This window comes from Callorhinus ursinus, unplaced genomic scaffold, assembly GCF_003265705.2.
Source record: "Callorhinus ursinus isolate GAN/ISIS: 27379988/994484 unplaced genomic scaffold, GSC_fseal_2.0 scaffold5, whole genome shotgun sequence".
NCBI classification, from domain to species: domain Eukaryota; kingdom Metazoa; phylum Chordata; class Mammalia; order Carnivora; family Otariidae; genus Callorhinus; species Callorhinus ursinus.
The window spans coordinates 44,925,698-44,951,843 of record NW_027397067.1 but is presented as its reverse complement, the minus strand read 5'-3'; the positions used below and the strand labels follow the sequence as shown (position 1 = coordinate 44,951,843).

At 50.4% G+C, this 26,146-nt stretch overlaps 1 protein-coding gene across 1 annotated transcript; it reads right to left on the bottom strand.

The window, feature by feature from the left end:
* Positions 1 to 6,894: 6,894 nt before the first annotated feature.
* On the bottom strand, positions 6,895 to 11,690 carry KCNS2 (potassium voltage-gated channel modifier subfamily S member 2). The gene has a single exon (XM_025870569.2). The coding sequence runs from the start codon at positions 11,688 to 11,690 to the stop codon at positions 10,257 to 10,259; it is 1,434 nt and encodes a 477-aa protein (XP_025726354.1). The 3' UTR covers positions 6,895 to 10,256.
* Between the last annotated feature and the right edge of the window lie 14,456 nt (positions 11,691 to 26,146).

Here is a 26,146-nt window from a genome sequence, read left to right as displayed (position 1 = left end):
GGTGCTTGTGCGTTGATCCATTCTGACATTGTTCACCTGCACACTGGCTCGTGCACTAGTCATTACCCAGTGGGAATGTCTTGGTAGCCCTCCTTCAGTCCTGGAGCTCTTTCAGAAATGTGCATCGTAGGGAGTCTGTCCCTTCCCATCTTACCAGTGGCACTGCCTGACCAACATGACACAGGTCTCCAGCCTGCGAGGCTTTGCTAAGGATGTTCATTCAATGAAAACCCTTGCTGAGGTTCCCAGCCCCGCCTCAGGTATGCAGCAGGTCAGATCTCCACCCCAGCAACCTGCCATTTCTCTAGCATCACTCCCAAAAAGAGGACCTGAACTCCGTACGTTATGCTGGCCCCCCTGCCCTTGGTTTCTTTATCACTTGTCAGCATTTACTCTGTGCCAGGCATGGTGTTGAGCACTAGAGATAAATATCCCTGTGCTCGTGGATCTTCCAAGTAGTGGGGGGGACAGGCAGCCCCCAATAAACAAAAATGACAAATTGCAATAAGGGCAAAGATGAGAAAGTACCTGATGCTGTAGGACATAACGCAGAGGCAGTGGTGGCCAGAAGATGCAATTGAAATTGGGCGGAACGTAGGGAAAGCCTCTCTGTGCAAACAATGTCTATGGGAGTCCTGGGGAGCAACTCCCTTCACCCCCACGTTCACAGACACGCAGACACACGAACACACCCACATAAATACACACAGGCACACGACACCCAGAGTCACATGGAGATCCGCAGACACACTCAGACACACGCACACACAATACACAGATGCATGCACATGCGCACATCCCTCCGTGACATTTCAACGCTGCTCCTGAACGGCCACCTGAGGTGACTTTTGACCCAATGGCGCACTGATGAAAGTATTAGGGACTGAGGTCACGTGAAGAAGATGTTCCCACGGCCCTCAGCACAGCGCTCGGCAAATGGCTCTGCACCCAGCTAAGTGATGGCTCTTGGCTGATTTAACTCGGCCTCTCATTTGCTGAGGCCAGCACTCCAGTCTCTCTGAATATGTGACATCTGCACATTCCAGTTTCCAGTCATCAGCTCCTCCTTGAAATATCAGCTCGAATGAGTCCTTTAGCATCTGCTAGTTCTGAAGCTTTGACACACATATGCATATTTCCGTGGTGGGCGGAGGGGAGTTCAGGGAAATGGGAAGGTCAGTAGGACATTCTGATTTGACTGCAATTTTTATTTTTTATTTTTTTTAACACGAGAAGGCTTTTTTTTTTAAATGAGACTACTGAATAATCAGTGATCTCATGTTTTAAAATTGGCAGATTACATAGTAATACATTTAAACGCCTCTAATCATTGGCTCCCCGGTTCCACGGCAGAGGGAAGGTCAGAGTGGCAGCAAGTGGGTTCACCTGCCGCGGAAGAAAACCCAGAACTACTTCAGGGGCCCCCTCCGTTCCCACCAGCTCCTCATCCAGAAGCAGTACTCGAATCTCAAATCTGGGAGAGCCATGAAGAAAGCTGTCGGGCTTCTCTTTTAGCAAGCGGTGGGAAAGCCCAGGGACATCTTTGGTTTTGTGCAGTTTCCCTCCCCTCCTCCCGCACATTCCACAAAAAGAAATGCAGGCTACAACCCTGTGGTGGTGGCCATTGCAAGAACTGACCCTGAACACGGTGGGTTACAATTCCGTGGCTCCTGACAGAGTCAGCTCTGGCAGACCCACCGAGTTTGCCAGGAAAATCAATATAAAGCTGACAGATCAAAAGTGAGTCATGCCAGCCTGCCTCTTAGGAAATGGTTAGATTGGTGTCTGACTGATAACACCTCAGTGCTTTTCATAGTAGGTCTGAAAATAGCTCAGAATTCTTTAAATGTCTGGAGATGTAGGCGATGAAAAGAGTTTTGAGTGGAAAAAAACTCCTGGAGAACCCCAATTCTGTTTCTACCATATTCCCCCAGTCTGCCTGCCTCATACCATATCCCTGGGTGTCCAGGGACAACTCAGTGCTGGACAGACTCACACGGCTCTTTGGGAGACCATGAGTCTAGGACTCAGGATTGGCCATCCTAGACAGGTAGTGAGCTTGGTCATCCAACATTCAAGCCCTTTGTGCTGCCAGTGCTTGTGTCCCTTGTTACAAATCTCCATGTCCCCATCACCTGCCCCTCATTGCCCCATTGAAAGGCCACTCCTTCCTAAAGGAGCACTTTTGTCTGTCCTCGAGCCTAACTGGGCCCATGCAATGCAGGTTTTTCACTTCCTCAGCTGTGACTCTCCATGTCAGTGCTGCTTACGTCTTCAATATAAGCAACAGCCGTAGCCAAAGAAGTCATCAGTAAGTCTAAGATACAGGGAGGGAAAGAGGAACCTGGTGGAGGGTTGCAGGGAAGGATGGATTGGGGGACAGAGAGCCTGGACATGAGTCTGTTGGAAATGAGCAAAGCATGAGTAAAGGAGCAATGACATGGGGTGGGAGGCTTTAGAGTGAATACAAAGGGACTGAAGTACAAGATGCAGTGAAGAGAGGAGTGACAAAACCTGGTGCCCACTAGGCAGGGGCATGAGGGAGAGGGAGAGTACCATCAGGAGTATCCCTGAGCCACTGTTTCTCCGGGAGGGGTCTGAACACCACTTGCATCAAAATCACCCGAGAGCATTGTAAGATTATGAATTCCTGGGGACCCACCCCCAAGAGTCTGATTTTGTAGTTGGAGTGATGCCCAGAAATCTACTTTGTTGAAAGCTCCCCAGATGATTTCAATGCACAATAAAGTGGCTGTAAAGTCTCTACTGCTTAAGGGCTGTGAGCAATACCCTTTACATTTCCTTCCCTCCCATCTAATATGGTGCTTGGCAATTAGTCAGGTGGCAAGAAATGATTGCTATGGTGAGAAAATGTCCAAGTAAGTGGGGAGGACTCAACGATGACTAAAGTTCCAACCTGGGGGCCTGAGAGCACCGTGTCTCCATGGCCAGAAGGGAGGGAACAGGCGGGAAAAAGAGCAAGCTTGCGTGACGGTGAGAAGTCCAGTGGGAGGGTGCTACCCACATTGCAGAGGCAGTGTGCCTGGGGCTCAGAAGTGCACGGGGTCAGGCACAGAGACGTGCAAGGCGTGTGCACACTAGCGGAGCCTGCTGCTTGGCTCGAGGGCGCCGCGGGCTGCCGAGGACTGAACTTTGGGGGAAATGCAGGATGCAGCGGGTCAGAGGGGGACAAAGACCCGGTGGGAACGGGAGAGCGGGGAGCAGAGCCCTCGGGAGAGCCAGCAATGCGCAGTGTCCACAAAGTAACAGAGGAGGGAGTGCGAAGCACTTAGAGGTTGGCCTGCAGGGGCAGAATCTGGCTGGAGGAGCCTGAGAGCTGAGGAAGGGCCACTAAATTTAACTATCAATCAGGAAATCACTGGTGATCTTCAAAAGAGCAGTTTGGAGAGAGTGGGAGGAACAGACGCCGACGGCAGAGATAAAACAAGGAGAGGGATGAACAGCTGAGGCTGGCAGCAGAGATCCCCCACAGGGGGTGTCTCAGGGGGCAGGGGGCACCAGGAGGGCAGCTAGACAAGACCAGCCGAGGAAAGCAAGGCCCGTCTGGTGCAGGGACCTTCCTTTCTTGCGTTCTTCTCCCTACCCTTCCTGGGCCGTCTCGCCCATGGCCTCAACCGCCACCTCTGAGCGCAGGGGTCCTGTCCCAGGTTCCCTTCAGCCACCCCACCTCCCCCCTGCACCGCACACCTCCCTCCCATCTGTGCGGCCCCAGGCACTCAGGCAACACCACTCAACCTCAGGGACAGATCCAAGGATTCCTGTCTCTCCTGGTGGCACCACCGTCTACCCCGTCACCAGCCAAGCCAGACACCCAGCTGTCCCACCCTCCCGGAGTCTCCCTCAACCCCACATCCAGTCCTTGACCTTGACAGCATCCTCCCTGGCAACCCGCTCCGCCCCTTCCTGTCCAGCCCACTCCCTTCACCTCTGACCTCACATAGGTCTCCTGGCCCCCTCCTGCCTCCCAGCCGCTGCCAGAGTCACGTTCCGACATCACTGATTCAGTCAGACGTCCCACCTCAGTGGCCGAAGAATGAACCTGAAGCTCCTTCGGTGACTTTACTCGAGACTTGTCCGCACCACGCTTCTGTCCAGCCGCTCTGGCTTCCAAGTCCGCCACCGTGCCGGCTGCGTGTGGGCCTCCTTGTCTGTGCTTGTGTAGGTCCCTGTTCCCGGAATTTTCTTCCTTCCCCTTCACCCCATCTCTCCGTCTCAGACTCCCTCGGCCACCCCTGTCTGGTCAACGCCGACACTCTTCCCATCCGCACCCCAGAAGTCCCATCTTCAGGAGGAAACATTTACGGCTCCTTTCCTCGTGTCCTCACTCCCCGTTTCATTCAAAAGGCTTTTTGTAGCTTCCAGGTCTCTATTCTACCAGACCCCTTTGGTGGAGGGCAGCGGTGGAGGCAGCAGGTGGACAGGGGTGAGGTTGGACAGGCAGCAGGTGGACAGGGGTGGGGTTGGACAGGCAGCAGGTGGACAGGGGTGGGGTTGGACAGGCAGCAGGTGGACAGGGGTGGGGTTGGACTCCGGCACAGGTCACTCCCAGGGGGCCGCTGGTGGGCTAAGAACAGGCTACGTTGAATGGAAATAAAATGAATTCAAGGGAAGGCCTATAGTAACTTCAACAGACTTAGCCTCTCCTATCCTCCCTAATTTCCTGTCTGTTCTTTCCCTTCAGTCTTCTCTGCCTTTTCTTTCCTTCACTCTCTCCTTCTGTACCCCTGGTGTCTTTCCTCTTTTTTTTTTTTTCTGGCTTCTTTCTATCCCTTCTTCCTTCCGTAGGAGCTTGCACCAGCTCCTAGGCACGCCTGTCCCCTTTTCCTCTGTTGTATCTCTTTCCCCTGCACCACATCTTTGAGGCCTCATTTGTATCTACATTCTACTAAAAGAATCGGCTTGTCGCCTGCAGACACAGTTATTTGCTTTGGAGAACATAGCCAGGAGGATGGTAAGATTGACAAATGAGGTCACAGAAGGAAGAAAACTTGGCAGATTTTCAGACCTAGAGTATCAATTGGATGTAAAACCCAGACAAGATCCTTGGGTAGAAATGCTAGTTAAGAGTCCTCCTAAAAATAAGAGGAGATAGGGCGCCTGGGTGGCTCGGTCGTTAGGCGTCTGCCTTTGGCTCGGGTCATGATCCCGGGGTCCTGGGATCGAGCCCCGCATCGGGCTCCCTGCTCCCCGGGAAGCCTGCTTCTCCCTCTCCCACTCTCCCTGCTTGTGTTCCCTCTCTCACTGTCTCTCTCTCTAAAAAGTAAATGAAATCTTAAAAAAAAATAAGAGAAGATAATAACCATGTGAGCACAGTATTTAAGTTCTTCCCTCAAGAGGAGGTGTTTGTCTTTCCTTTGAAGATACAAGGCATCCTGGCCCCAGAATATGCCTGAACACCCATTTCTGCCCCTGGGGGAGAGGAACGTGCACTCTGCCCCACTCGGTGGGGATGCAAGGGCTCTGGAGACCTCGCAGACCTTCTCAGTGCTGCATGCGTGTCCCTCAGCACCTTCCTCAGCCCCCAGGAGACAGGAGGCAGGTTCACACTGCCTGCTGCCCACCGTTCTGCCACTGTTCCTCAGCGAGAATTTTATGGGATGGGGGTGATCCATCTGCCTTTACTCCCCTCAGGGGCCCTGGGACCTCTCGGGAACAAAGTGGGGTGTCCACCCTGCTTCACAAAAGGAACACACATAAGTGGCAAAGAGTCCTGAAGCCAAATGGGATCAATGTGATTTTCCTCTGTGTCCAGTGATTTTTTTAATAGCAGGAATTTGGATTAGGTGTATAAATAGTTTCAAGCCCAAAGGAGACACTTGTCAGTTATGTTAAAACTCTAGTCACCTGGCACAGATAACAGTCCAAATGTTTCTCTGGTGTCATTGTCTCTGAAAGTGTCATCCACTGTGGTTGGTTACTGAAGAGAGAAATGAAAGCAGATAGGTTTGTGAGCAGTCCCTCTGCTCTGCTTAAGGTTATCAGGACCTGCTCATTGCTATACTGTGAACGTAGAGGGACCTGCAGAAATTCTGTTTTTGCATCGAGATGGAAAACTGGCCAGGGTTTTAAGGATGATCTAATCCAACCCTCTTGCTTTACAGCAGTAGGGTGTGAGGCTCAGAAAGGCCAATGATGTGCGTGAGATGACAGAATTGAAGGCAAAACTGAGAGTAGAGTTCAGGGACCTTCCTACAGACATACCGTGGCCTTTGCAATAACTCATGGTCTAAGGCCCTACCAGGTTAAGCAGGTGCTGAGGGCTGGTTCCATGTATCCCCCAGCAATATTCACACCAAAACAGCCACGGCACTCAGCAGACCCTGGACCCAAGTTACTGTCAGGGAAGTACCGCAAACAGCGGGGACAATGGCACCTGGGAGTGTGGGGTGGGGTTGGCACTGGCGGGCCCATCAGTGATGCTGAGCAAGACAGAGTGGAAGGGGAGAATGGCTGTCTGTGTCATGAGGGTTCCAAGAATAAATGACCATCCTTTCTACAAAGCAGGCTGGAGGCTCTGGATCCTGGTGAAAAGGGGGCCACCTCTATATGCCTGCAAAGAATAAACAACAGCTCTTCCTTCCCAAAAAACACTCAAAGCCCAGCCTTCCCCAAGAACTCCGGTCCCCAGTGCTGCACACCTTTGTGTTTGCCACTCCATACGTAATTGAAGTGCCTTAAGGAAGCATAAATAATCTTTTTCTATTTAATCTTCAAGGCTGGAGCCCTGAGTGTGTCAGCATTCCCCCTCATTCCCGAGTCGAGCCATGGAGACTAAAGTGCAGCCACCAGACATAATGGTTCAGCAGGGCCCGTGTCAATGCGCGCACAGTAGTGTGTTAATGAGTGTTAAAACTGACATCGCAAATACAGCGTTCTCAATTTTGAAAATTACAACTCTGTAACAAGTCATGCTGTTAAAACATACAAGAAATACCAGTTAAGCCTTCAAGTAGACAACACACAGCCTGTACAGATCACTGCTATCCCAAAGTGCAGAACAAATCATTTTCTTTGAAATGAGGCAAGAATTAGCAGGTAGTTCAATTATTTGAGTACTAAGAGAAGTAGAAATAACAGATCCAAATGTTAAATACCAATTACTACCTTAGGAGCTACAAATCAGCTCAGCATTACAACATGCCCCTCCTCAGGAGCAAACCCAGGAAATGAGGGCGTTTGGCTTAAAACACAAATCTATAACCAATATCCATGCAATAAAGACACAGTGTCACTTCTAACCGGCACTTTTGAAATGCTCATCACATGTGTTGTCAGAAGGGCCTGGTCCATACCTGTGTCCCAGTGGCATTGAAAATAACAACTTTCAAATGCTGGGAGTGAAGTTGCTCTTAAGCCACAGCTGGAAACAAGTGACCTGAAGCTTCTATTGTGTCCCCCTAAAGGAGGTTTATGGGTCAGTCTGACAGCCTGGTGGCCAAAGATGCCACCTCATAGTTATATCCTTACCTCCAGAAACAGCATAAAACTAACCTGATCCTCCCTGACTAGTTTCAGAGACCAGAAGAAACTGCCACATAAGATGTTACCTAGACAGAGCCCAACGGAGAGCACTTATACTCCATACCTTGGTGGTACTTGGAGGAAAGGAAGGTTATTTCTCCCTAGGCCACATCCAGGCGCCATCCTTTGTGGGAATTAACTCCAGGGTTCAAGCCAGCTGGGTTGTTCTCTCTCCCTCTGTTCTGAAACCACCACTTGGAGAAGTCAATGCTATTAGGACATTCTCACTCTCAGAAGTGACTAAAGTTCCAGGATGGGCACAGCGATATTTTATACAAGTGTATAAATATGTACAAGAGATGTTAAAAAGACAGTCTCTAAAGCACTTTGGGATTCCCCCAATGAAAGGCACCAAATAAATGCAAGTCATTACTAAAATGGAAAGTCAAGTTTTCTAGCTTTCGCATCAGCAAAGAGTAACCACTGGGGGTTATCACTTTTTTGGTGGTAAAACCTGCCTGTTGAGAAAAATACTCATGAGAGTGACCAAGTTATTCTGCCTCCTGCCTTTGTTTCAACTTATCACAAGCTTTATGGCCAGTGACCATGGATACCGTGCTTGGTGACCCGAGAACCCCGATCCTTGCCCAACTGAACAGTCCCCGAAAGTTTGTACCCTCACCTGCCCACAGTGCGGCTGGGGATGATCTCATAAATTCTCCACCATCCAGTGCTGGAAGCATGAGCCAAACCTAGTGCTCCATGCACACCATGTGCAAACTCTAAAAAACAACCCTGCTCTTCTGACTGATGACCAGTTGCCCCCAAGTCATCTCTCCTTTCCTGATGCTTCTACAAAGAGACATGGACGGTAGACCACCAGGCACTGGGAGGTGGCCAGCTCCATGCCCCCCATGAGGCTCCAGTCTCATGGAAGAATTTGAACTGGAGACTCAAGGGTGTAAGGGACCACTGTGTTCATCCAACCATTTGCCTACTCTGTAGAAGCCATGGCAACTATAAGTAACAAAGCCTTCTGACAAGACCCTGAGGTATGTGTTTTCTTCAGCCAGCTCAGACACAAAATGGACCTCTGTAGAGAAGGCCCAAATCTTGGATAAAAAGCCTGCCTAACTCCTTATTTAGACCCCTGGATTCAGCAGCCTTTCCAAAGACAGAACAATAATGGAAGCCAACTGATGAACCACCTGATTACCTGGAGAACTATGTTACAAAGGGGCCCAGGTTCCCTTCACCATGTTGTGTGCTAGTTTGACTGAAGAAGAGGAGAGAGGGCATTGTGGAGAAGGAAAGCGTTCTCAACTTTCAACCCAAGTTTAAAAATTTAAAAATTCAAAGGTCTTTTAAGGAGCAGTAAGCTTTTCAAGAAGTTTGCAATTGATGGCATTTTATGAAGTAACAATGTTTTGTTTTACAACTCTTTCCTTGCTCCTGGCCTCTACCCACCCTCTCCCAACAAAAGGTCATTGAAAATGGAAGTAAGCGCTACAGTATTTCCGTCCTGGGTAAGCCACACAGAACTTCACTCATGCATGTCTATATTTTGAGTACACACTTCCACACTGCCGGGCTTCCACGTCATACCAGGAACTCCAGGGCAATTAGAGCGTCATATATAACATACTGTATCCTAGAAGCAAAATGATCCAGGTAAATTCGGCTCGGAAAGAAAGGGGCTCTAATTTATGAGCTTCCAGAGCAGGCAACAAAGTTTCTAAGCTACTGCCCTTGTTAGCAACCCAGTAATGTTTGCCTTAGGGAGATAATAACAACAGTAAACCTCTTTTTAGTTGAGAAAGACAACACGACCTTACTTCTAAACATCTTAAAAAATAAATATTGCCAAAACATGCTTATATCTAAGACACAGCAAAATTTCGTCAAACGGCCTAGCCCAGGAACCTCAGCTAGAAATAAACGTCTTTATGGCCACCCTAGGAAAGATGAAGGCCTGGCTTTGAAAGGTCTTCAGGTATCCCATGATTTGGCCTACAGTGTAGCTGAAGCCCTGTCCCTAATGCTTCTCTTCTTGGGAAAAAAAAAAAATCAATCATCACTACATGTTTAACTGAGTAACATTCTCTAAAGCCGACATTTACAAGATGAACATTAGTGTACATCATTCTAAAGGTGACCGGGGTACCCATGCAAGTCACATTGCTACAGATTATTGGTAAAAACAACTCACAGACTTGCATTGGTCCTGTGTGCTTAACTTCAGATTCTTTGTTTTGGTCACAACACTAAATGAAAGCAATGGATAAAGAACTGAGATTCTGTTTTCACATGACTGAGCAAAATCTCATCACTGCCTTGCCGACCCCACAGATGTGTTTCCACCGGACAGACTTGTGGGGGCTTTTGGTACAGGACTCACAAGACAACCTCAGAGACGAGAGCACAGAACACTCACAGTACTGGGCCACGAGCACTAGAATAGAGCACACGATAAACAGAAAAAATTAGCATTCTGGGTGGTACTCATCTGGCAGAAAGGTGAACATTGTATGCCCACGAAGCAAAGACCAGTGAGTGTCATTTCATGGAAGGGTGCAAAGGCGTGGTGTCTGACGCAACACCCTCTAAAAATGATTCTAAAGGCTGTGAAAGCAACCTGGGGTGCATATCCCATGCATCTCTCCCCTGTGGGGCTGGACCTACTCCTTGGGCCATAACCCTAAGGCGCCCGAACTGTGCCAGAGGCACAAGAGGCAACTCAGCAACGCGGGTGTGAGGATGACGAACCCTCTCAGCTAATGTAGGGAATCATTTAAACTTAGTTCACTTGGTGAGCTCCTGCTCATGTTCGTCAGGCTTGCCATGAGGGATTTAACTTTATGGGCATAGTAGTCCCTTAAATTGACGGAAGGGACTTCCTTCATTCCATCTCCAAAGTCACAGCTGCGCATGGCACTCTCCAGTTGCTTTTGGCGCCGGTAAAAGTGGGAGAACTTATTGAAGATCAAGGTGATGGGCAGTACCACCACCAGGATACCGGCCAGGATGCAGGCGGAGGCGGTCAGCTTCCCTGCCGTAGTTCCTGGGACCACATCCCCATATCCCACAGTGGTCATACTGACGGTGGCCCACCACCAGCAGGCGGGGATGGTGGCCAGGCCCTCGTTCTCCTCCTTTTCAATGGTGTAGGCCACGACAGAGAAGATGGAAATCCCCACAGAGAGATAGAGCAAAAGCAGCCCTACTTCCTTGTAGCTGTATTTCAGGGTGGCCCCCAGGGAGCGGAGGCCAGTGGAGTGTCTAGCCAGCTTTAAGATGCGGAAAATCCGCATCAGCCTCAGCACCTGGGCCACCCGGCCCAAGTTGGCCAAGGTAGGTGTGCTCTCCACCACCAGATTCACCACCAGAGTGATGTAAAAGGGGACGATGGACATGAGGTCAATAAGGTTTAGGGCATTCTTGAAAAACTTGAGGAAGTCAGGGGCCACAGCAAACCTGGCCACCAGCTCAAATGTGAACCAGGCGATACCAAAGTGCTCCACAATTTCGAACCTGGGGTCCTCCCCCGGGTTGCCCTGGCTGTCAGGTATTTGGAAGTCCGGCAGGCTATTCAGGCACATGGTGGTGATGGACCCCAACACCACCAGGATGGACAAGATGCTGAAGACCCGGCTCAAGACCGAGTAGCCAGGGTTGTCCAGCGCCAGCCACAGCTGCCTGCGGAAGTTGCCCAGCGGCTGCCCATCGAACTTGGAGGCGTCGTTGTAGAACGCCAGGATCTCATCGAAGGAGGACGTGGTGCTCTCCTGGTCGCTCTGCTCGTCCCACTTCTCCTGCTCGGGCTCCACTTTGCGGCCATGATAGCTGTAGCTACAGCAGGAGTCGATGAAGAACTCGTTTATGCCCCAGTACTCGATCTCCTGGCTGAAGGAGAAGACGCACAACTCCGCCATGACGTGAAGCTTGCCGGTGTGGTAGAAATGCAGCACATAGGGGAAGAGCTCGGGGTTGCGGTCAAAATAGAACTCACGCTGGACATCGTCGTAGTCATCGCAGAGCTCCAGAATGGCCTCGCGCGAGTGGCAGAGTAGCAGGCGGCCCAGGCGCGTCTCAGGGAAGCGCAGCAGGGTGTGCGAGCGCAGCCGCCTCTTGAAGCCTCCTACGTTGATGCGGATCTCTCCGTCTTCGACGTTGGCCTCGGACACGTCCCACAGGCTCTGGCGGGTCATGCTGGAGACGCCCGGCCACCCGTGCCGCGCGGGGGCGCTACACCTGCAGGCGGAGGAAACCACGTCTTGCGAGCGCCGGGCGCTCGGAGCCCGGGCGCCCCTCTCCTGTCTCCCCACCCGTCTCTGGCGAGCCCAGTCCCTCCCAGGCGGGTCTCTGGAGGGCTGAGGGCACGGGGACGGGGGGGAAGGTTCCATGGGGTTTGGCCCCTTCCCAAGGAAAGGTTTGGGAGGAGAGGGTTTATTTTCAGTAGCATGGCCGCGCCTCCACCCCCACCCCGGGGGTCCTGTCGATCGCTTTACGCTTGCGGGGGTCACGCCCCCGCGCCTGTGAGAGCCCAGGGAGGTTGAAAGCTGACCTTGCCCGTAGGCGGGCGGAGGAGACGTCCCCGCCCGTTCGCCGCAGACAGGCGGGACTGTACCTGGGACGCGCACGGGCAGGGCTGGGCCGAGGTGGGGGGCGCGCAGCTTCGGGAGGCGGGGGCGGGGAAATTTACCGCTCGTGTCTGTAAACCCGGGCTTGGGGTAGGGGGCCAGCCTGGCGTCCCCTGCGTCCAGCCCTCAAGACTGGAGCCCCCTCGCCCCCAGCCCCGGGCCTCCCTGCCCGCCTGGCGCGGTGCCCCGGAGCCGCGTGCGCCGCGCCTTACCCAGCGGAGCTGCCAGGGCTGGCCCTGCGCGTTCTGGAAGCGCTTACCTGCGAGCACCGGGGCCCGCGGCCGAGGCCGGCGGGAAACTTCCCCGACCTGCTTGTTAGCATCGCTGCGGTCGCCGCTGCCGGCTGGCTGTGCGTGTGCTCGCGGGTGCGAGTGTGTGTGCGCCTGTGTGTGCGCCCCGCGGGCCGGCGGGCGGGGTCCGCCAAGCGTCTCCTCCTGTCTCCGGCCGGAGATGCCGCCGCCGCGCGCAGTTGCGGGAGGCTCACAGGTGGCTGCGTGGCCTCGCCGCTTGCAGAGCCCCCCCCCCCCGCTCTCGATCCGCGTGCCCTCAGCCCCCGAGAGAGACAGCAGCCCGCGCCGCAGGAGCCCACGGGAGCTGGAGCGGGAGCGGAGCCGGTGCGCCTCGGCTTGGCCCTGCGCTGGGGCGCAGCGCGGTGGTGCTGAACGGACAGCTCCACGCGCCCCAGTACCGGGCGCGGCCGCCGCCCCAGACTCCGGAGATGAAGCTGCCGCCGCCTCGGCTCCTCGGCTCTCCTCTGGCGCGTCACCGCGACCCCTTTGCGCCCCCGGCTCGATACAGGGCCGGCACCTTTCCCATCCCTCGGTGACGGCTGTTACTGCCACGCTCCCTCCTCCCAGGGTGCAGGCTGGGGACTGCCTAGGTGACCTTTTCCCACTGGGTGCGGGGCGAGAGCCCAGCTGGTGAAGGAGGGGCGGCTTGCGTGAGTCTGGGGGAAGGGCAAGGCTCGAGGGACCTGATGAAAAGTTTCCTGAAGCTGGGGGTGGGCGTTGGGGAAAGGCAGCTGGAGGGGAGAAAAGGGGCAGGGAAGCCTGAGGTCAGCTCATCTTAGCTTGCCAGGGGCGGGATCGCAGGCCCCACCTCCTGGGAGGGAGTCAAAGGAGTTCTTTTGCGGAATTCTGTACGGGCGCCCTGTGTGTAGGGTATTGGCCGGTGTGGTGTGCAGGCTTTAGAGGCTGGTAGCGAGCTGTGTGTGTGTGTGTGTGTGTGTGTGTGTGTGTGTGTGTGTGTGTGTGTGTAGTCTGAGGACAGTAGGACTTTTCAGTGTCTGTATGTGCAGTGTTGATAATAATGGAACATCCGAAGGGTGAGGAGATGTGTACAGTACAGTACAGTGCAGAGAACCTGGGGCATGTCAGTGTTGCCGGTCACAACGGGTGACTGGGTACAGTGAGCTGTATGCAGTGTAGTATTCAATGGGACTGTGATGGGCTCTGTGTGTGATAAAATGAGCACTGTGTGCCTGTGGACACAGTGGGGACCGTGTAGGCGTGGGTCCAGTGTGGATGTGTGTCCCGTGTCAGTGTGTTCAGTATCTGTGTCCCCATTCCCCAGGAGACTTGCGGCCTAAATCTGAGCTCTTGGTCTTCAAAGATTATTCCTTAAGTCACTGCCTGTTGGGCCTGAGTTGAGAAATGGACCCACAGTCTCTGGGGAGCCCCTCCCCTTAGTCTCTCAGCCCTTTTCATAGACCCCATTTGCAAATACTGGAGCACCATGTGAGTTAGCAGGGAGCTAGTGGGCTACAGGTCTTGGTCAGACGTGTCGGGGAAAGCCCTTGTGGTGGGCGCTGGACCAGCAGGACCGCCAGCCCAGCCACAGTGGAAAGCACATCCTCTCTGTATGTGGGCCTGGACTTGCTGTCCCATCTAGACAGGTGCCCTGGGAAACGCCAGTGCTTTGGGGCTCCCTGGATGGCCTGGGGAAGCCCCTTGATCTGGCTTTAGTGGGGGCTCCTGAATCCAAGCCCGGCTTCTCTTACAGGAGACTGTCCCTGTGCCAGCCTTGCTGGCCTCCAGATATGCGTGTGGGGGTGTGTGCAGGTGTGGGGCCTGCTGACGGGGCTCCACAGCCATGTTTCTGCAGGATCTGCAAGGGCAGGGGATTCCGGGGAGGCAGACACATGTGGGAGGGGAGAATAGGGTGGTGAGGGTCACATGAGCTTCCTTTCTCTTGTGTCTGATGCTTTTAGAGAGGTGTGTGTGTGTGTGTGTGTGTGTGTGTGTGTGTGTGTGACAGAGAGGGGGTGGGGGAGAGAGAGAATCTGGTATTTGTCGTCTTTGTCTCCATCTCTGTTTCTGTCAAAGTCTGCATTTGGAGTATGCATACCTCATCCCCTATCTAGGTCTGTTGGATCTATCATTTGAAGTCTGTGGCTCCCTCCACACTGGCTGGCTTACAGTGTAGAGGCCCCTGGGTCTCCCTCACCCCCACGGGAGTGCTGCTGAGAGTGTGCCTGCGCTTGCTGAGGGTGTGTGTGTGTGTGTGTGTGTGTGTGTGTGTGTGTAAGTACACACGTGATCGCCGTGTTGCTGCCTTTTCATTGTTTTTCACCCCCTCCCACATCTTGGGGGTGGCGGTGGCTATGAGATCTCCCTGCTGCAGGTGTCCATCACAGCAACACCCGAGAGGTTGGCTCTGTGTGCCCTGTGACTCGCTCTAACCCTTCGCTTCCACCCTCACTGGGTGCTGCCTGGCTTCTGACCACCCCAAAGCTCACAGCTCCCCTTCTGCTTCGCCACCACATGTCTGTGTGGCTTCTGCAGCATGGCCACCATTCCCAGCCACTCCCATTCCCTTGGCCTCGCTATGGACTCTCCCTGGTTTAGCTCAGTGTATAAATCACCTTCTCTTGCTGAATTAGGAGGTCCCACCTCCCCGGGGAAATGCTTGGGTTTGGTAACTCTGGGGTTCTCCTCCCTCCCCTGTTTTATTTATCTGCCTGCCTCCTTATGTTCCTGTCTGTTTTTGTTCTTGCTCATCCCTTCTTCCTTTAGGGTCGTGGGAGATTTCGCTCCATGGGCCCATGAAGAGAGAGCCCCCTCTGCCTTCTGTTTCTCTTTGTTTCTCCCACCCCCACGACCACCCTACCTGTGCTCTGCCCAGGCCCGTTGGGCTTTCACCCATCTCGGTTCCGCACCCCACTCTCTCCTGCCCCCCTTCCTCCTTTCCATTGCACTTCCCTTCCTCCCTCTCCGCCACTCTCTCGTCCACTTCCACAGCCCACAGAGCTGTGCCAACATGCCCCCAGCTGCTCGGCAGCCTAGTGTTCACACCTGCCCTTCGTTAGCTTTGCCTGAGGTCAAGGGCCCCCACACCCACCTTTCCTTGAAGGGGAAAGGAACTTAAAAGCTGCAGAGAGAAGCCCAAGCTTGGGGCATCTCAGTTATTTCTTGGAAAGGCTGAGGCTGGAGCTCTGCGTGTCTGACAGATGCCTTTGCAGAGGGTTAAGTGTATGTGACAGGCAGAGCCGCCTGTTTATTTCCCAGCCACTGCGCCAAAGAGAAATGGAGCCGTCTCCCTCCTTCTGTACCAGGGAAGCTGGCTGTGTTTATGGTTATTTAGAGGTCTGAGCCCTGATCTTAAAATACAGCTGCCCGCTCCAGGCACACATCAAGGCCTGCCTCTGGGCTGGCCTGCCAGGGAGATTCCTGAAGGGGCGGAGGGGTGGTGGGAGAGGCACCGTGGGAAGGGGGACAAAGGGACCCCCCAGGCAGTGGCCCAGATCCCTGCACCTGGGTGACTGTTACCTCTGCCTCCCCTGCCAGCACTGATCTCTCAGTTGAGCCCACACATCTCAGAGTCGGCTTTTGTCTCTGACAGGCGAGGGGGCTGCGCCCGCGGCTTGGCTGAGGAGGCTGGGCTGCCTGACCTACATTCCCCACCGCAGAGCGGCTGAGCACTCATCCTCTCTCCGGGGGTGCCTGTCATCCCACTGGAACAGACTATTCACCTGTGTCCATCCTGCTCCCTACCAGCCACCCTTCCCATCACAGCCAGTGGTTCCTAAAGACACAAACCAGGTCATGTCTTTCTTCCTAAAATCCTTTCAGGGGCTCCCTATCAAACTGAAAACAAAAGCCACTTCCTTACCACAGTCACAAGACCCTCCATGATGCAGCCCTGCCCAGCTCAGACTTCATCCCATTGGTCTCTCCTCTACCAGTTATGCTCTAGCCACATGCCCCTTTGCTCCATCCACAGGGCCTTTGCATCTACTATTCTCTCTGCTTCTCATGGCAGCTTGACACAGCAGGTGTCTTGTCGCTTAGGTCTTGCATTGAATGTCACCTCCTCAAAGAAGCCCAACTGCCCAATTTAAACTGGATCCTGCAATCAGTTTCTATCGTTTCTTACACAGAACTTACATTAAATCATTATTGAATATGTGATTGAATGGTGAACGAATGAGGCTCCAACCCCTATGTTAATGTTGTTCTGTGCTAGCCTGAGTCTTGGCCCCACCTCCTCTTCCTCCGATGGAGCCAAAAGGCAGCGGGAAAAGGAGGAGCTGCCATGCCTGGGACTATGGCTTGGGGATCCCAGACTCTGGGTTGCTCTCCCAAGTAATTGGTTAGACCAATGGGTCTCATCCCTGGCTGCACGTTCGAATCACTCAGGAGCTTTTAAAATAGCCAAAGCCCCCAGATGCCTTGGGTCTCACCCCAGACCAATTAAATCAGAATCCCTGGTGTAGGGCCAGGAAATTGGTGTTTTCTGAAAGCCCCTGAAGTGATCGCAATGTGGAGCCAAGGTGGAGAGCTGGAGCAGCATGTCTTTGGGGGCGTGCACACAGAATCGCCTGCCTAAGTGCAGCTCACCGGTCAGCACCAAAGGCTGGGGGCTGGGTCTTACTCAGCTTTGTAAATACCCACCCCCACCCCACTGTGAAGTCAGTGCCCAGAGCGGGGCACCACAAGTGCTGGTATATGTGTGCCTCTCAGGATCACTTAGAGATCATTTGTCATTAGCAATAGCCAGGATTTCTTCTTCACCTTGGAGCCCGCAGGCCTATCTGGGTGGATTTACAGTGCAAAAGGCACAGAGAAGCTGCTGGGGGCAGAGGCAGACCCGAGAGAAGAGGGAAGCGGGAGGGCGGCATGTCCTGACCTGGGCCTGGGACCTGAGCCTTGGAAAGGAGGGCAGGGAGGAGGGGGGGACTGAGACTGTGTGGGAGATTAAGAGAAAAGGAGAGGAACAAAGGGTTTTAAATTTTGCTGCATTCCGAATGCAATCCCTCATTAAGTGTTTTCTCAAGAGGCCATGGTAAATATTTATGTGGCTTTTGCATTGTTTCTGGTCGTAGGACTGAATATATTGTATGTGAGTTTTTGCCTAGGCCCCTTGGCCTTTCCCCAGAAGCCACCCTCCTCTCCTCTTGCAGCCCCCTGTCCCTAGGCTCCCCTGGAGGTCAACAGGGAGGGGAGGTTGTTTCCGAAGGGCTCTTCTCCGAGTCCCTTGGTGCAAAGAGATGCCCAGATGTCTCACGGCTGGCAGGCACAGGAAGTGGGGCCTGGCCAACCTACCTTCTGCACCTCTGTTCCAAGGGCCTTCTCCTGGGGAGGCTTCCCTATGAGCCCTGCTGGGAACAGCATCATGGGGACCCTTCCCTGATTTCCCAGAATTTCCTGCAAAAAAGGGTGGAATAACTAAGATAAACTGGATTAAATTGACACTTAAGGTCACCACAAGGGCAATTACTCAGAGGACAACAGGGCACCCAGCTAGAGGTCCTCCCAGTCTCACCTGAACCTGCCTCTCGGGCTCTGGCAGTCTCTTCTCCACCCCAGGCCTTCCTGAGAGCCCACGGGGTGGAGACCCAGGCGCTCCTCTCCCTCTGCCTCAGATAATGTCATTTCTGTTGTCCCTCCTCTCCTGATCCTTCCCTGGGTGACCGTCAGCTGACCCGAAGCCCCCAGTTCTCGCCCTGGCCCTAATCTCTGGGCTTAGGGAGGGGCTAGATCTGGAAAATTCACGCTGAGTCCCTCACTCGGGCTCAGGGAGTGGCCGGCGTCTCAGCACAGCAGGGGGCTGATGAAGATGAAGGTGGTGGAGAAAAAGAGGCTGAGCGTGCTGACAGCAGAGGGAAGCCCATGGCTGAGTCCATGGCTACGAGAGTCCCTAACTCACAAGGTTATTGTGAGAATAAAAGAAGTACTAAAGAACTGTAGCAAGGCCTGGCACGTAGCAAGAGCTTCAAATGTTAGCCATGACTAGTACCGAAGACTGAGTGCTTGTGATGTGATCTGCCCTGTGCCAGGCTCTCTGCTTGCCTCCTGCCCTCACTTGGGTACGATTATTACCCCCATTTTACTGGTGCCCAGCAACTGGGGTGTTTAGACTCAAACATGGCTCTCTAGTCCCGAAATCTGTCCTCTTAACCATCTCAAGTAGGTGCAGAATTAGTTAGGGTAGGCTAATTGCCATTACAAATAACCCCCAAATCCTTAACATGATAAAAGGACCATTTTTCACTCCTATTATATCCAATTGGGTGTTTGGGAGCAGACTTCCACATCATGATTCCAGGACCCAGGCTCCCTCCATTTAGAGCTCTGCCAGCTTCCAGGGCTTTGGAACCCTTCCTTGGGATCCTCTGCGTCAAGATGGCAGATGAGGGGGGGCGGGAGAGAACGTGGAGGATGGCACGAGATGTTTTCAGGGCCAGATCTGGAAGTGGCAGCCTTCATTTCTGCCCACATTCCTTTGGTAGAACTTAATCACATGGCTCCCTGAAACTGGAAAGGCAGAGGAGTTTGCAGGAAGAAGAGAAATTAGGGGCACCAGCATTCTCTGTTGCCAGTGAGTGTTTAGAAGCTGGTAGACATCCTGCGTCCATTTCTCCCAAGGTGGGAAGAGAGAGCAAGGGAAAGTGCTCACTCACTGCTTACCGTGAGGTGGCTGAAGGTGTCCCAGCTGGAAGGACTTTACTTCAGGACGCAGGCCCAGGGTGCCCTGTCTCTCTAGGAGTCCTGAGCTGGCCCTGAGGAAAGGTTTTACCTCAAATAAGACTTTGCCTCCCTTTTTTTCAGAACTTTTCCACACCGCACATTTGAAAAAAAGAGGTCAGTCCTGGTTTTTGGTTAGAAGTAGCAGACAACTAGGCAAAAAAAGTGTGTAATAACTGCACCAAAAACTAATGATGTAATATATGGTGATTAACATAACAATAAAAAAATTTTAAAAAAAAAGTGTGTAATAAAATAGGTAGGTCACAAACTCGCCAGGCAAGAAACCAGACTTGGAAGCTGCAGAGGCTAAAAGCCCACTCACTTCCTCTTCCTTTGATCTCCACTCCTTCCCTAGGCTTGGAACTTGGGAGAAATTTCTCAGGGAAAGATTCCCTTTCTGCCCTGGTCTGCTTACCCTTTATCATGCCCAACTATCTACCCTGGGACACATTCCCCACTCCCCAAACTTCCTTCAGCTCAGAGGTGCTCATAGCTGCCACTACCAGGCCCTCCCTCCTCTGTGAAAATGACACTCACCCAACTACCCATCTATCACCCATCGATTGATCCATCCATCCACCCACTTCTCCATCCCACACCCTGAATGCCTCTGTGGGCTCCTGTTTCTATGGTTACTCCAGGGCCTGGGTTTGCTTTGGGTTTGCTGAAAGATTCTCCATTCTAGGCTGTTTCTAAAACAGCCCCACTGCTGGACTCAAACCCTGAATGGCTTGTGGGGTCCCACCCTTCTTACAGGTCTCCCTACCTGCAGATCACATATTGCTTGCACATCGGTCCATCAAGACGATCAGCTTCCGGGATTTAAAACAAAAGCTTTCTAGTGTTTGAACAGAGAAGTGCTCTGGAACTACATTGTCTGGGAGGCTGCCACAGGAAACCAAGTGGAATAATAATAATAATAATAATAATAATAAGTAACATTTACTGGGCACTCACTATAAGCCAGGCACTGTTCTAAGGCTTTCATGTCCATGAACTAGGTTAATCCTTAAAACAACCCTGTGGGGTATGTTTCACGATTATCTGAGAGGAAACAGATACAGAAATATTGAGTAACAGGTTCAAGGTTACAGAGCTAACCAGCAGCAGAGCTGGGATTCACAGGAAGACAGTCTGACTGTAGAAATTTGTTCTTACTGTATTCAGTGACCTCTCTACAGCCATTCCTTCCCACTCCGGGATTCTGGAAGCTTCTCTGATTCATTTTTTTCAAGATAGGAAGTAGGTTTCTGAACACTTCCCCAGCACTCAGCTCTGTGCTGGGGGCGACAAATGCCCATATGTGAGAACCCCCCCTTTCCACTCTTGACCCACTTGACAGAGGCTTTCAGTTGCTCAGAAGCCTGGGTGGGCCACAGCTGTTCTCAGAAAGAGCTCTCTGACCCTTCCCACCCTGAGCTGGTCTGTCTGTGGGCTCTAGAGGTTTCCTCGGGTCAGAGCCAAGCTGCAGCTTGTCCTCAGAGGCCTTCAGGAGGGTGGGAAGAAGCAATCCCATCAGAGAAACGCAGCTGAGGGAAGACACAAGATGTTCCCCGTGAGTGACAAAAAACCAATTCACACTCTTTCCTGCAGCCAAAAAATTAAGCTAATTTTTCACTTCTCTGCTTACGTGCAACTCAACTAAACATAGGCATCTAAGGATGCAAACAATGACTAGATTTTCTTAATTTAGGGCAGCTTTAATTAAATCTTGTTAAGATGACAGAGGGTCTGGATATTTTTATCATGGTAGGAAGCAATGTGATTGGTGAACAGGTGGGGAACACAATGCTAGGAATGCCTCCTTTCTTGGCCATTTCCCACCTTGGACTGACTTTCTCGGACTGAATTCCCCAGCCTGCCCCATTAAGCACATCACCTGAGCAAAGGTGCAGTCCTGTTGGGATTCTTGTTTCCTTTGCTCTTGTTTTTATCCATGGAAACTAGTCTCCTTACACTGCACTCTTTCTAACTAGCTGGAGTTGAAAAATCCAAGTGACTTAGCAAAAAAAAAAAAAAAAAAAAAAATTTAAATTACAGAATTATTTTTGAGAAGAAAATTTGGACTTTTCAGAAGTTCCTAGCATAAATATTAAGAAACCAAATCAAAAGTTTCAAAGATAGAGTCTTCTAGTACATACTGCTCACCCACATCCAGTTCTCCTCTCCCTTGGGCATATGGAAGGATGACATTTCCCCATCCTATCCAAGTCTGAGGAAGGCATGTGACTTGTTCTAGCCAATGCGTTGTGTCTGGAGATAACGTGTCATATGTGGGCCAGAGCATTTGACGGCCAGTGTGAGGGGCTGCAGCAATTTCTTCCCCTGTTGTGAGAGTCCATATTGCAGTGATGGTGCCACAAGATCAAAGCAGCCTGGATCCTTGAGCTACCCCGGGAAGCACAGCTGCCCTGGATCCTCCTGGATCTGAAGCTGACTTTGTGTGTTTGAGAGATACATTTTAGTTGGACTATATCACTCAGCTTGGAGGAGAGTTGGTTGTTTCTCACAGCAGAGTCTCTTCTATCCTGATTAATACAACAAATAATACTTTTCTAATAATCATTGTACAATAGCACCACATTATTTTAATTATTTTATATTAGATTATTTTGGAACTTCAAAAATCATCAGTCTTGTTTAGTCTGGAGCAGGATGTGGTATACCTTTGTCAGATAGGAATAAGATTGCTGGAGAACATATTTAACTTATTCAAACAAAACTTATGCGTCAATGGGGGGCTTTTAAATTTATCGAAATTCCAGGGGAAGGTTAAAAGCAGCCCCTCAAAATAATAGTCAGAATGAGAGGCAGACTCATTTCTCAGGGAATTATGAGTGTGGGCAGGTCCATGAGTGAAAACATTGACTTATAAAGGGGACAGTAAGTGAGTGGTTGGGAAATACTGAGGTAAGAAGATGTCTGAAGAAGAATTTTAAAAAGATTTTCTGTGTGATGTTCTGCCCCAACAAGAAAACCCCTATTAAGATATATTAGGTAAGGTAATGCCAATCAGTATAATAAATACACATATTATGTTTCAAACATGATAGAAGTTTACTTTTTATTCACAAAAAGTCCAAAATATTCATTCTAATTGGTGGGCAGTTCTCCTCCAAGTGGTGATTCAGGGAATTGGCCTCCTTCCCATAGTCAACACAGCCTTCCAATGTTGCAGGGCTCTTCTGCATTCAGCCAGGAGAAGGCAAAGGAGGATGAAGATGGATCTGGGATGTTTCTAAAGCCTAGACCTAGAGGTGGTGCATTGGAATTTCATTGGTCTGAACCCAGTCATATGACCACTCCTAATTGCAAGGGAGGCTGGGAAATGTTATCTAGCTGTACCACCAGGAAGCAGAGGAATTAGGCTTGTGAAGACCTGGCCAGTTTCTGTCAGGAAAGGACTTCATTCTTGCAAAATTGGATTTGAGTATGCTTTTAGAACATAACCCTGTGTAGAAAGAGCCATAAGTGGACCAGACATCCTGCAGGTTATATGTGGGGGTCCCGAGTAGGCCCTAAAGCACAATTTTCTGCTTTTTAGATTAAAATAATAATCGTAGACCTGAGCCAGATGTATACCTTTTGGGATTACCAAACTGTTGGAATTACAATACAAACAAGTGTGGGTGAATCAGGTACAAGCACTAATAGCACAGGAAAGCCTGAGAGAAAGAGTGGAACCTACTCAGACATTAAAATCACAATTTTAGAGAAGAGGTTGTATCACACAGAGAAATAAATGCCGGGCCCTGTGAATTGGTCGAATGGAGGATGCCTCCAAGAACTCTCTCTTGAGATTGCAAACTGGACATTAGCATTTAATCCAATCCTTGTAGACACCCAACTGTTGCAAGACATAAGAGACTATTATGCAAGGAGTGAGGAAGTTAATGCTAAACACAGTTGGACTAGTTCAAAGTTGTTGTCCTGCTCTAGCTGGGGCCAGCTCCCCTGGAGCACGACTGCTACTGTTAGGCTTGCAATCAAGTTGGCTTTGAACTGTTTATACAAATTGACTACTACTAGAAACATAAGAAGCTCACAAAAAGTTCTATGCAAGGAACCAGAGAAAAGGACTTTGAGTTGTGTTAACGGTTCTTGGAAGGTTTTGAGGATGGCGAGCCCTAGAGGCAGAGAAAAGACCTTGTTAGATGAAGTACCAAACAGCAGAAATCATTTGCGGCCCTCAAGCCATCGGGCACCTGACTTAGTGGCTGGCCACTTCACCACCCATATGCAAGTAAAGGGTAGAGTGGAGGGAAGCTAGGATTGATATATTGGGTTCGTAATTAGGAATCTACCACCAGCACAAATGTTTTCCTATGCTGCAGTAGGAGGAACTGCTATAGCAAGTCATCCCCGAGGGAGCCATAGAAGCTGGCTTGGATAATGAGAAGCACTTGTATCAATCCTAGTGGGAGAAAGATCAGCAACTTTTAGCAAAAAGTAGCTGAGCAATCTGAGATCTGATCTTAAACTTGGAGATAGTTCCTGAATTCCCTCTATTGATATGCCTCATTGAGCCTGAGGAACAAGGAAACGCAATATGGTACTTTCTGGGAGCAAGATGGCAAAATGGAATTCAAACTAGGGTAGTCAGGATAATTTGGGGCACCAGTGTGCCTCAACTTGAGAAGCAAAATGGATGGGAGAGCAGCTTCCCTAGTCCCATTCAAGAGACACCCAGATCCAGCTCAAGACTTAGGTTGAAGACAGTACCCCTGAATTTGCTCCCAGAGGGGTATGTTGGTCACATAGAAGCTATTTCTCAGCCTCTAACATGAGTGAGACAGTGTAACCCTTAGGCTACCCTGAACACTGGAATAAGTGACATATGTGTGTTTTATTTGTGGCAAGAAACAACATCTCCGCATGTAACTCTGAGGAAATATGGTCTGTGGGGACTGCCAAGGGGCAGAGAGTCTGGTGGAAGAGGCTTGATGGGTGGGCTCAGATGTTAATGATGCAATAAGTAGTGGGGGAGGCATGCTGCAGAGGGGGCATGCCCACCACCTTAAATCCCTGTGTCTCCATACTGTCAGGAAAGAGAAGAAGGGGGAATGTAGGTTGAATGAGGGGATAAGTTGAATGTGGAGAGAAGACACATTGGTCACAAGTTCAAATGACATTTTGACTGCGACTGTGACTGTGTACTTCTGAAAGGGAGTTATGCAGTTGATTTGTTGACTCTGGAAAAGTTGAAGGATTTTATGGCATTGCCTTCAGAGGAAGTGAAGCATTGGTTGGTGGCTTCTCATAACTATTGCAGCTAGAATAATGCAAAATCCTTGTGCTGCCTCATTTAGAAAATCCATCCCCATGTCTTCATTATTCCTCAAAGATTTAAGAGTTGAATGTTTATTTCTTTTGACTGTGAAAGACAAGAAAGGGCCATGAGGGCACTCAAATTTATGTAGGTTACACATAAAACTGGATGAAGCTGATTGAAAATAAGCCTCATCTGAATATTAAAATCAATTGGCCAAACTTTTTGGGAAGATGATGGTGGATACTTTGTTAGTATGCAATTCATTGTAATAATGAAATGCCATCGTAAAGACTATACTGCTGGAAATTTTGCTCCTCATCGTAGGACCTTCAGATGTACCAAAGCTCTTATTGAGTGTAAATGGCTACATGAGAAGAACCACGTAGAATCTGCTCCCCACCTTTTCTCTCCCTCCTAGTGCCTATACCATTTGCAAATGGCTTTGCCTTAGTAAACATATGAATGTGTGTGTGTACATGGAGAAGGAACTTATTTGGAGGTAAGGTAGATGTAAGAGGGATGGTAGAGCAATCTACACATTTAATGCAATCCCTATCAAAATACCATCAACTTTTTTCAAAGAAATGGAACAAATAATCCTAAAATTTGTATGGAACCAGAAAAGACCCCAAATAGCCAGAGGAATGTTGAAAAAGAAAAGCAAAGCTGGTGGCATCACAATTCCGGACTTCCAGCTCTATTACAAAGCTGTCATCATCAAGACAGTATGGTACTGGCACAAAAACAGACACATAGATCAGTGGAACAGAATAGAGAGCCCAGAAATGGACCCTCAAATCTGTGGTCAACTAATCTTTGACAAAGCAGGAAAGAATGTCCAATGGAAAAAAGACAGTCTCTTCAACAAATGGTATTGGGAAAATTGGACAGCCACATGCAGAAGAATGAAACTGGACCATTTCCTTACACCACACACAAAAATAGACTCCAAATGGTTGAAAGACCTAAACGTGAGACAGGAGTCCATCAAAATCCTAAAGGAGAACACAGGCAGCAACCTCTTCGACCTCAGCCGCAGCAACTTCTTCCTAGAAACATCGCCAAAGGCAAGGGAAGCAAGGGCAAAAATGAACTATTGGGACTTCATCAAGATAAAAAGCTTTTGCACAGCAAAAGAAGCAGTCAACACAACCAAAAGACAACCAACAGAATGGGAGAAAATACTTGCAAATGACATTTCAGATAAAGGGCTAGTATCCAAAATCTATAAAGAACTTATCAAACTCAACACCCAAAGAACAAATGATCCAATCAAGAAATGGGCAGAAGACGTGAACAGACATTTTTCCAAAGAAGACATCCAAATGGCCAATAGACACATGAAAAGGTGCTCAACATCGCTCTGCATCAGGGAAATCCAAATCAAAACCTCAATGAGATACCACCTCACACCAGTCAGAATGGATAAAATTAACAAGTCAGGAAACAACAGATGTTGGCAGGGATGCAGAGAAAGGGGAACCCTCCTACACTGTTGGTGGGAATGCAAGCTGGTGCAGCCACTCTGGAAAGCAGTATGGAGGTTCCTCAGAAAGTTGAAAATAGAGCTATCCTATGACCCAGTAATTGCACTACTGGATATTTACCCCAAAGATACAAACGTAGGGATCTGAAGGGGTACGTGTACCCCAGTGTTTATAGCAGTAATGTCCACAATAGCCAAACTATGGAAAGAGCCAAGATGTCCATCGACAGATGAATGGATAAAGAAGATGTAGTGTGTATATATATATATATATATATATATATATATATATATATAT

Coding starts and splice junctions, on each gene's coding strand:
- KCNS2 (XM_025870569.2), bottom strand. CDS start 11,690: ATGACCCGCCAGAGCCTGTGGGACGTGTCCGAGGCCAACGTCGAAGAC.